This window comes from Natrix helvetica (assembly GCF_964273705.1).
Source record: "Natrix helvetica genome assembly, chromosome: 1".
Taxonomy (NCBI): domain Eukaryota; kingdom Metazoa; phylum Chordata; class Lepidosauria; order Squamata; family Natricidae; genus Natrix; species Natrix helvetica.
Window position 1 is genome coordinate 88,375,343 of NC_138548.1, and position 12,179 is coordinate 88,387,521.

Consider the following 12,179-nt stretch of genomic DNA (forward strand, 5'->3'; position numbering starts at 1 on the left):
TCACAGTAGGTAGAACAAGAAGTGATGGGTATAAACTAGGAAAGAAGCAACTTAGAACTGAGGAGAAATTTCCTGACAGTTAGAACAATTAATCAGTGGAACAGCTTGCCTCCAGAAGTTGTGAATGCTCCAACACTGGAAATTTTTAAGATGTTGGATAACTATTTGAAGTGGTGTGGGATTTCCCGCCTAAGCAGGGGGTTGGATCAGAACACCTCCAAGTTCCCTTACAATTCTATTATTCTATTCTATTCTATTCTATTCTATTCTATTCTAGTATGTCTTCATGATAAATACCAATTATAAAAGCATAGAAACAAACCTGGTATATGAGCCATTCGTGGTTGACTTTTTCCTGATTCTTCCGGCAAAGGTGTCACATTTTTGTCTCTCACTACATTGGAGTGTATGTTTGGATCAGGACCTAGAGAAAAGACATGCATTACTCTCTGCATTATCAATATTTGGAATTTCTGCTTTTGTATTTGCAGAGGAAAAATAACATGCTATTATTTAATCATCCTCTGTGGACCTATGTGTTTCATTCATAACAAAGCTTTAATTCCCATAAGTACTGATGAGCTGTCACTACTTAGGGAGTGACACTACAGGAATCTTTATTCCAAACACACACACACACACACACACACACTACTAAAAGATTGCTTTTCTTTCAGAAGATGTGGGAGAGCTGTGCTATGCCAGGGAAATTTAATAAGCATAATAATTTCAGTTTACTTCAGCAAGTCTTTTGTAGGCAGAAATATCCAGACTGATTTGAATTGGAAAGCATAGCTAAATGCCAGGTGCAAATAAGTAAAAGACACTTCTTTCAAAAATTGATATTTCTAATATTTTACTATGGTTACCCCCCACTTTTCCACTAAGTCCCATTGGTTTGTATTAGGAACAATAAAAATTGATTTAAATGAATAGCAAGGATAAAAAACAAAGTTTTGGCATTTGAACTCAAGGCTATGATACGGTGTAACTGTGACAGTGAGCATATGTTGCAATATACCTAATACAGACACTTCCTAATGGCTACCAGATGATGAGTAAATCAAATTAAATCAACAGAGAGTACATAGGGCACTGATTAGAAAGATTAGAAACAACATACTCACACTGATTCGTGAATTTGGAAATAATTTATCCAGCAAAATAAAATCTACATCAGATTAAGAAAACAGTACAGCTCTGGAATTCATGATTACAAATTCACCTACAGTTCACAATAGCTACATTCTGAAAAACAGGCCTATAATTAGTATAAATTCGGTTTATTTCTACATCCCCTTTGTCTAACCTCCCAGCACAAGCCGGATAGGTCATGCGCTAGCCACTCCCACACCCAAGTGGCAGTTGGAGCAGAATTCTTTTCAGGTGGGGAGGAGGATTAGAACGTCTAACTCCTTAAGCATCAGAGCGTGTTTATATATATAAATACTGTATAAGAAATACTAATGATCTGATGGTCATTTCGAAAACTCCTTTCTTACCGAGCACCTAGAAGCCAAGAGGAACATACGTGCCAAATTTCAAACTTGTAGGCTTTACAGTTCTGGAGATTTCGTGATGAGTGAGTGGATTTACTACCGGTATATATTATAACTATTATAACAAAAATAGTTTAAGTATTTTGGGCTAATGGAAAGAACAAAATGAGATATACAGGGTAGCACCTTTTAATGTTTATACTACCCGTATTATAAACATTCAGGATTCAAACCAGATCAGATTCCTTTTATGTCTCTTGGTCTTAATGGCCACAATGGTTATCTAAAAAAAAGCCTCCTTTGCACTGAAGGAATCTAACACTTCCTTGCACTGACATCTGAGACAGGCACATCAAAATATGATAGACAAGGAGATCTTTTTAGTGTGGATCTGCTGTGGAATTTTATTAGGAGGCACAGGGCTAATCAAAATTTATGATAGAAAAAACATTCTACAAGAGAAACTATGCTACTTGTTCTAGAATAAATAGCATTGCAAATACTACAGGATCTATCTGAAGTATTTATGAAAAGCCTAGAAAAAGCCCATAAGGTTTTTAAAGTGTTAAACTGGAATATTTGGAAAGCCCCAGTTCCTCTTTAGCCAGGATCAAAACAAGCCTTAGATGATACCCAGAGGAGTATCAGATGACGCTGCTGCTATCGATTTGCAACCTCTTTTGCTAATGTCAAGAACGGCCTATTTGATTTTAACTGGTTTTATTTATTAATATGGCATAATCTAAAGACTGGTAAACAATAACAGACGGTCCATTTATAGTTCTGATTAAGGTAGCAAATATATTTAAACAATCTACCCACTTTTTCACTTTTTTTTTTATTCTGTTTTACAGCTTTTAGACTGAAAATTGATATATTTCTAACCCTTAATGTCCCATTTCCCAAAATTAAAAAGGTTTGCAATATCATGCAATTTCATTAATTCTTCTCAGAGCTCAAAGAGCAATAGCAAAATTTTATGAGATTTTGGTCTTCTCGTGAAGACTGTCAAAACCTGCAAATTACAGTATTTTACTATTTTAAATGACAATCTGAAAATTCCCTAATTTAAGCTAAAATCAATAATATATAATAAAGATTTACAAACAGTAATCATTTGTAATACATTAGAAATTAGGGTCATGCATGTCATTATGTCCAAAGTGATATGACAGTAATTACTTATTCTTTAGAAATCAGAAAAGAATACTCCACAGTGAAAAAAATTATCACTCTAGGCAGAGAATCACACTTCCTGGTTGGCAACATTCCAACCATATATATCTTTATATGAAGCTATAGACCAGAGACAGGTTTTGTTTGTAGTAAGATTTCCCTTGAAAATCAAGAGTTCCGGACTGCTTTCTTCATAAATATTACTCTTTTTGTTTTTACTGATAGGTCATCCAAATTCATAAATTACGAGACAGGAAGTCTTACAAATTGCAAAACTAGATATTAAAGTTATAGGAATATATACTATAGGTCTTACTGTCAGTGGAAGGTAGATTTATAGGATCTTGACTGTTATTTACAACATTTTCATCATCACTGGTCAATATAGGATGCCACTCTGGACCAAGAACTGATTTTTCATTTTTGTCTCCATCACTGGAGGCCACAACTGGGGTAACAATAGTTAAATCAACGATGAGCAGGATATATGCAGGATCAAAACTTTTTCCACAAAATTCTTACTTTAAGTTTAAAAAGTGGAAAAGCGGAGATGAAATATAAAGAGATATTTCTCTCTTTCTTATTGCCAAATATTATGGCCTGTTGCAATGTGTGCAGTATAGGTAGTCCTCAGCTTACGACCACAATTGTGGCTCAAAAATTATTTTGCTAAGTGAAACATTTGTTCAGTGAGTTTTGCTACATTTTACGACCTTTTTTTGCCACAGTTGTTAAGTGAATCATTGCAGTCTAAAATTAGTAACATGGTTGTTAAGTGAATTTGGTTTCCCCATTGACTTTGCTTGCAAAAGCTGATCACATGACTCCCAAACACCACGAGGTCAGACATATGAACCAGCTGCTAAACACTGAATTTTGTTCATGACCATGAGGATGCTGCAATGGTCGTAAGTGTGAAAAACAGTCACAACTTACTTTTTTCAAAGTTACTTTTTTGTAACTTTGAATGTCACTAAACAAACGGTTGTAAATCAAGGACTATCTGTAGTGATAGACCACAGAGGGGGGGGGGAGAAATGTCTCCAATAACTCTCAGAATGAGGGCCATCTCTCCTATCTTTTAAGTCACTTTTATGTCTACACAGACATGAAAATATATTAAGGAAATTCATATATTTTTACTTGTAATAAATATACTAACGCCAGACTATAATAATTGATGCTGACAGCTATTGCAGTAAATTGTATTTTCATTATTTTTTCTTTTTAAAAAGGTAAACACAATATTTCATTCAACATTTTATCTCCACAGATCAGCACTACTAGTTGTTGGAGGAGTCCTTGACATGTATTTTTCGGAGTATAAGACACACCTTTTTTCCTCAAAAAAGAGGCTGAAAATCTGGGTGCGTCTTATACGTCGAATACAGCATTTTTTGCCTCCCGAAACCCCGTCCCCTTCACCAAAATGGCCGTGCATAGCTTGTATGAGGGCTTTCAGAGAGCTCCTGGTGGCTAGGGAGGGCAGAAATGAGCAAAAAATGCCCTCCATTTTTTGCCCCCCCAGCAGCACTCTGCAAGCCCTCCCAAGGCTATTCATGCCTTTTTAAAAACAAAAACAAAATGGGCCCATTTTCACGAAAAACGGGCCGTTTTTGGTTTGCAGAGTGCAAAAATTTTTCCCCTCCTCTTTCGGAAAGCTCTTTAGTTAAAGTGATTGATGAGAATTAGATTGATCAAGTGTTGTGACAGCAGAAACAAAGTTCTTAGGTGCTGCAGATTGTCAGTGATTTCTTTGTCCAGCACATGGCTAAATACACCTGGAAACATCTACCTACCTACCTACTCTGTCTCTACCTACCTACTCTCTCTCTCTCTCTCTCCCTCCCTCCCTATCTACTGTATTTCTCTCTCTCTCTCCCTACCTCCCTACTGTATTTCTCTATCTCTTTCTCTCTCTATCCCTCTACCTACCTACCTATACCCTCTCTCTCCCTACCTCCCTACTGCATTTCTCTATTTCTCTCTCTCTCTCTATTTCTCTCTCTCTCTGTATATCCCTTTACCTACCTACCTACCTACCTGTTCTGACCCCGCCCCCCTGTGAATAAACCAGAACACAGGTTTGGCTGTTTGCCACTGTTTAATTACTGAGATAATGAATCCTTTGGTTGAGGGCCCAGACAACTCACGTTCAATAGAGTAGCTCTGCAGCAACCCTGATAATTCAAATGAAGCAATGCAGATAGTCCAAACAAACAGACACAGCTAGAATACAGAGATAGATTTTCTTAACTACTAATTCGAACGGTTGTTTCCTACAAATGTCCCCTCCCAACGCCTCACCTATAATCTCTCTTGGGAGGGACCAATCCACAACCATCTGTCCTTAATCATCTTCTGTGAGTCTGCCTACGGAGTGGCTGCTTCCGTTTCTCAGCCCTTCTCAATCTAGCATCAGGGACAAACTTCCTTTAATCCTCCCCACTGCTCCATGCCTCAGGCGCCTCCTGGTGGCCAACCAGCCTCTCTGGTCCCTGCTCTGAGTCTGAACCCTGCACAGGGTCCTCCACATTGTCCAGGGCAGACTCATATGGTTCCTCGCTATCCGAGTCCATCAATAGCTCAACCGGATCCTGCAGGGCCACAACACCTACCTAACTACTCTCTCCCTACCTACCTATTGTATTTCTCTCTCTCTCTTTCCCTCGATATCCTTCTATCTACCTACCTACTTTTTTTTTAATTTGCCTCTCAAAACCTTGGTGTGTCTTATACTCCGAAAAATATGATAATTGGAACAACAGTAGAGTGATCAATAAATACATATCTTATTAGCAAAATTATACATATTCTAAATGTCTAAATAACATTTTTTTAAAAAAACTGTAATGATAGCAGGAAGCAATCCAATTATAAACAGGATTCCAAAAAATTACCATATTATTATTATTACATTATCAACAAATATTTTCTGGTATATGTAATCTGCTAGTCCTGCTAACTTGAAAAACATGTAAAGATATCACTTGGCAGAAAGAATTGAAAACAAAAATAAATTTGTAAATGTAAACAGACCTACATGGTATAACTGGAGACCAAAATAAATGGCTTAAAAATGAAATTTATAGATTCCAATATTAAATGCAGATCTATACAATGCTGGATAAAAATAACCTAAATCATTTTAAAAACCAGTTGTAAGTACATACGATACATGCTTTTCAAAATGTGTACATCAGGAAAATGTAGCGCATTTCCTCATGATGCCAAATGTAAAGTTATTTTAATCCAGAATGGGCACTGAACTTTGAATGCCTCACAGACATGTGATTCTTATGATCTTATTGGCCTAAAGCCACCTGAGCAGCCAAGCCTATTGCATTCACAGCAGTCACATGCATTCTGGTATGAACATACTTATTCACCCACTATTCTTCCACAGATATCCAAGAATACAGTTTCAATGAAACACTAAATTATATAAACATCTACATTATTGAAGACCTTGAGTTAGTAATTTCAAATCCTAATTACAGTCAAAAAGGACCATTAGTTCACTAGTTTCAGATGTTGATTTTATATATATTTTTATCATCATTATCATCAGGCAAACAATTAATTAATAAGCAATAAAGAAGAATATTCGTAGCTCAGGGTTTAAATGAGGGGACCTTGGTGGTCTCTGAGCTTGGTTGCTTCCTTGGTTGCTTCATTACCCAAATCAAGTAACATCATCAGTGCTAACAGACCACCAGAGACCACCAAAGACCCCTCAACCAATTATTTTCATGAGTAACCTGTAAAACATTAATGATACAGTAGGCTGAAATTTATAAATCAAAAGAGGATATAAGAATCGGGTTTTATTTATGTATTTAAGCACTAGAAATACATAAGATAGCTGGCTGTCTATTTCTTTCGTAGACCGAATTAAATAGAATTATGGAGACTATGAGTGAAACTGGGATAAAGAAAAGCTTTCCTTTCCAGACTCTCATTCTATCCAATGAAAAGTGACATACCTCATAAACTGTTCTTAGGTGCTTTTTTTTTTTTACATGCCTAAAATAGACACGGAAATTAAAAACAGAAGAATATCTCACCTAATAGAGGGGTAAAAAAGATCCCACCACCATTCTAGTGGATACCTGTATGATCAGTTTTATTTTTTTGATTTATTCCTCTTCGAGGAACTATTCCAGGAATCAAGACATCCATTGCGGGTTTTGTAGTATACTTGTTTTCACTAACCCATTGCCTCACTGGTTCTGAAGTTGGATCTTCTTTGGTGCCATAAACGACCGGATCTATGGCAGCGATAATGCAATGGAGAATGAAACAAAACTATTAGCTGCATTTTCATTTCCTTTGCAGCATAGGTCCAATATTTTTTTTCTCACAAAACAATATAATACTGGTTATAATTCAGGCATATAAAAAAGCACACTATAATTCTAACAGCAAGTCCCATCCTAATTAACTCCTGTTGGGTCCTCTGTTTTCTTTCCTGTGTCCACCAAAGATTATTAGTGGTTAACGGTAATAAATTTGGTATGTAGTTTTTCCATGTATCTATTGTTATTCATTTTTAACAAACAAAAATAATTCACAAGTAAGAACAATGGTTGCTGCTTAAAATTGGGCTTTTTAAGCGTTTTTCCCCCTCTTCCCGATCACTATATACATTCTTGCTTTAGTAACATTACATCCTAAATCTACTCATCATTTTACACACAATCATTGCAAGTTTCCAATCAATTAATTATCACAGAAATAATCACTGGATGTCTTTGGAGAACTAGAAAAAACACAGATCACCATATACTGAATAAGATAATAAAAATATCAAAAAGTAGATTATAAGACTAAGATTCAGAATGTCTTTTTTATGATTCAAGGCTTATACAGAATGAGGATTTATACAGAATCAAAATGGAACCATACTATATTAAATCAGCTTAAGAACAAAACAGATCAGCTTAGAAATATTTTGTTAAGTTGTTATATATTATTTGAATTATTTTCAGGTGTTGTAATAATGAATATATAATATAGGTCAGTGATGGCTAACCCTTTTCCCATCATCTGCCAAAAGCGGGGGAAATGCACAGGGCTTGTGCGCGGGTGTGGCCACATCCGTAATGTTATGTACGTGATTCCCCCCCCCTGCTTTTAGCATGCAATTGACTCGTTTTTTGCCCTCCCCAGGCTCCAGAGGCTTTCTAGGAGGTTGGGGAGGGCAAAAAAAAAGCGTCCCCCCCCCGGAGGCTTCCCTGAAGCCTCCAGAGCGCAGAAAATGGCCCTATAGGCAAACGGAAAGTTTGGGAACCAACTTCTGGTTTGACGGTAGGGCCATTTTCGTGCTCCAGGGCTTCCGGGAAGCCTCCTGAAAGCTCTGGAGGGCAAAAAACGGCCCTATGGCCAAACTGAAAATGAAGGCTGAAGTCAGCAGTTGATAGGGCAAATCCTCACTTGCCCCTAACAAATGGCTCCACTTGCCACCTGTAGCATGCATGCCATAGGTTTACCATCACGGCTATAGGTGCTACGAAACCAAACTTCATCCATGCCTCACTATGAAGGAACAATATTATTCACAGCAATACCTTCAGAAAAATCACGTTCATTTTCATGCTGTTTACTGATTTCCGTGCCATTACTGGAAGTAATGATAGGTTTTTCTTCACTGATCCATTCTGGCTGGTAAATAGGAGGTAATGGTGATTGAGCTGAATCTTCAAGATCCTTGAATATGGCAACTGTTTGATGAACCAACGATGAACTTAGATTTGGATATTTACATTTTTAATCTGTGCATTGTCAAAATGAATTTCCATCCAAATAATCACTGCCAAAAATTTCTATTTCATTCATATTTTCTGTATTTTTAAAAAAATTGGCTTCTGAGCATATTTGGTCAATTATATTCACTCACTTAAAATAATCTAATGATTCACTCATGTAATCTATCCCCAAGGACCACTGTAATTGGAAGCATATTAACCACTGCTACCTATATGAAAGGTTTTGTTGCACTACTCTGTCCAGTTGATGGAAAAACATCTAGTGCTCCTGGGCTAGAGTCTCACAATTATTATAATATTTTTAAAAATCCTGGAACAGCTGTACAATCACTTCCTACATTTTTTACAGTAGTCAATCTTTTTTGGGGGTTAATTGTATTAATATTTGACTAGATAAGTACTGTAAAAATGCAGCAATATGAATTTAATCCTTGACTAAAGCAAGTTTACAGATTAAAACAGAACTACAAAATGGTAGTCTACTAATTTGATATATAGCAGTAGACCTGTAGATTCCCTTTCTATTTAAACTCTTTCATACTAAAGATGTGAACTTTGTATGCAACACCATATACCATTACAACAGAAGCATATAGACTATTTTAAAAACCTCATGCCAATTTTACATGTATAAATGGTTCATGTAGCAATTATTAAAGACTACAGCTGTTTCAATAAAAGAGTTTTGTCTAAATGTGATGCCAATTAAAACTACTTGTTTCTACCCACTGAATAAGTGTGTTCCATGTCATGAAGAATTTCAGAATTAATTTAGGCTATTATATTAATTGATCTAGAATGGCAATATAGAGAAAATTCATTCTTTTTTTCCTAGTACCTGTATGCGATGTTTTGTTTTCTTGCACATTGTCTGTGAGATTACTAATTCCAGGTATGAAATCATTTATTGATGAATTTGTAGGGTGATGAAGTTTTTCATTCAAATCAGGATCTTCCTTAATCAATGGATCTTGGGTAAAATCCTTATAATCATCAGCTTCAGTGGAAATTACAGCTATACAGTATTGATAATTAATTTGAAACAAAATAGGAGTGACTTTCACTAAATGAATTTCTAAAACATATATACAATGCATGGCTTCTATCTTTCTGACCTGCAAATCATTGTACTGGTTTGACAAATAGAGGTATTTTTCATTGGACAGACACATTTTAATTTAAAAGTATAAATATTTCCCTAATTTAGGATTATGATGATGCTAGTGAAGCATTCTCAGCATTCATTTTCAAGTGACAATTTTCATCACCTAAACAAATGAAGTGAATTAACATTCAACTGATACGTACATTATTTGTCCTCTCGTAAACCTTGAGGAATTACTGCTAAGCCATCAGTTTAATAGCTATTCAGCATCATTTTTCACATACTTTCTGGCTGTAGTTTTATACAGATTACATGTTGAAATACCATATAATATGGTATTTCATAATAATTTATGGTTTTTCTTTTCTTTTTTGAGAAAGACCACAAAACATAGCAGAAATAAGATGGTTAAAATTGTATCTTCTGAGAAATACCTGTCTGAGTTGTTTCCAATTCAGGCTTTCTCTCATTCGGAATAATTTCAGACTGAACATCTTCCCTAGTTTTGTTCTCAGAGATATCATTTTTATTGTCCAGTCCTAGATGGATGTCATAAAATGATGGATTTTGTGTGGTTACGTTGCCTTTGCCGGAGACTACAGTTGCTGCAACAATTGATTTCAAAAGATTTGTTTGCACATGCCACATCTTGTTGAACCATATTCTAATACAAATTTAAATATAATTCCCTTGATAACATATTACTTATTATTTACAATAATAGATTATGTAATCTCTTTCTTAGTTCAGAAATATGAAAATGAATAAAAAATTATTTGCCTACTATCAACTAAAATTTCTTTGGAGAAATTCCACAGAGAGAAAATCGATTGTGATTTTTTTCCCCTAAATATTATTTATGAATATATCTAAAGTCAATACAATAATATATTCTATACTGATGTACAAATACAATCTTTATGGATGAAAGAAAACCCATTCCTATACAGGTAAGATTTATTGTCATATTATGTATTAATCACATGAGAAAGTTTTATTGACAACAATTTCCAGTTCATGTGGCATAATAGTTAATGGTATCATATTCTATGTATTTAAAGCTATAACACAATTCTACTAGAAAAATAACAGAAAACAAAAATTTAAAAAATGTTGCTAATACCTGTATGTGAAATATTATTTTCATGCTTATTTGCAGTTGTATGAAGAATTTCAGGCAGCAATTGCTCTCTAGATGTGTTTGTGTGGTATTTTTCTTCACTATTCTTTAGGTGCAATAATGAATCACGAGTAGGAACTTCAGAGTCAGTGCTAACACTGGAAACTTTTGCTGTTACAAAGATGGCTGGGTCAGTTTTAAACACTTTTTAGAGCTACATTTCCAGTTGCTCTTTTACATAGTTATAAATAGAAAGAGAAAACCAAGAATATCTTAACACTGTTTTAATTGAGTCAAAATGTTTACACGCCATATGAAATAAGTTTTTTTCTTCCTTCCATTCAATCATGTCCGATTTCTGGAAATTGATTGAACAAGCTTCTGTAGTTTTCTTGGCAAGGTTTTTTGGAAGTGTTATGCTATTGCCTGCTTCCTAGGGCTGATAAAAAGTGACTGGACCAATGTGACCCACTGACTTTGTGAGTAATGTGGGACTAGAAGTCAGAATTTCCTGCTTTCTAGCCCGAAACCTTAATCACTGGATCAAACTGGCTCTCAATATGAAGCTAAACATCATCATTTAGTCATGTACAACACATGGCCAATTAAGCATATTACATCTATATCTACAGGGCCTAATTCAGCTGGAAAAATTAGTGCAAAATAAATGCATTTTCTTTTACAAAGAACAACTACTGCTGTGGAATAATTCCCCTTTCTGCTAGAATTAAAAAGAGGAATATTATATTGCACAGTAGTCGTCAATTAATATCTGCCCTATTTAATGACTGTTTGAAATTATGATGGTGTTGAAAAACTAACTTTTTGACCTGTTCTCATACCTACAATCATGTGAAGGGCCTTTTGGGCACTTCACAACTACAAGGCATTAACAATTGTCACAATGTTCAATGACCACATGATTGCCATTTGTGTACTTCACAGCCAGCTTCCAACAAGCACAGTCAACAGAGAAGTCAGAAGTAAAGACACAATTCAGTCATGCAGTGTCTCACCTAACAATTACAGGTGACTCACATAACAACCACATTGCTTAGTGACTGGCTTGCTAGTCCCAAATGTGGTCATTAAACAAAGAATACCTATATACTTGGGAATGTATAATAAACTTTCAATAACGACAGTAATAAAAAGGAAAGTATTTCTTTTTCGACCTTTCCTTTTTCATGGCTATTTTCATCTGGGAAGCTGTTTCAGGTGATTTCCAGTAATGCATTTAAAATGTAGGCAGTATCCACCTATTTAGGCAAGTGCTGACCACCTAATGCAGCCTCAATAGGTCATGAGAAGTATTTTTGTAATTATATTTGCACAAACTTTCTTCTTAATTCCCTTCTGTCTGTTTTACCTAGCTCTATCTACTATATAAAATTTTCTGGGAAGCAGAACACAATTATTAAGAAAGTAAAGAACTTATCCAAAAGAATGAACTCACTGGCACAGATAATTTCCAAAAAAGAACTCAATTTTTAATAAATAGATTAAACATG

General features: G+C 35.3%; 1 protein-coding gene across 8 annotated transcripts in view; it reads right to left on the bottom strand.

The window, feature by feature from the left end:
• The window catches only part of CD44 (CD44 molecule (IN blood group)), a 90,399-nt gene that overhangs the window by 6,212 nt on the left and 72,008 nt on the right, over positions 1 to 12,179 (bottom strand). For 5 of the 8 annotated variants that reach the window (XM_081948988.1, XM_081948990.1, XM_081948989.1 and 2 more), the window contains 6 exons: positions 10,672 to 10,839; positions 9,983 to 10,153; positions 9,282 to 9,458; positions 8,246 to 8,398; positions 6,788 to 6,946; positions 323 to 424 (listed from right to left, as the gene is read on the bottom strand). In XM_081948988.1, the coding sequence (XP_081805114.1) occupies positions 323 to 424; positions 6,788 to 6,946; positions 8,246 to 8,398; positions 9,282 to 9,458; positions 9,983 to 10,153; positions 10,672 to 10,839 (930 nt within the window). The remainder of the gene's footprint in view (positions 1 to 322; positions 425 to 6,787; positions 6,947 to 8,245; positions 8,399 to 9,281; positions 9,459 to 9,982; positions 10,154 to 10,671; positions 10,840 to 12,179) is intronic. The other 3 variants (XM_081948991.1, XM_081948993.1, XM_081948992.1) reach the window with 3 other exon arrangements.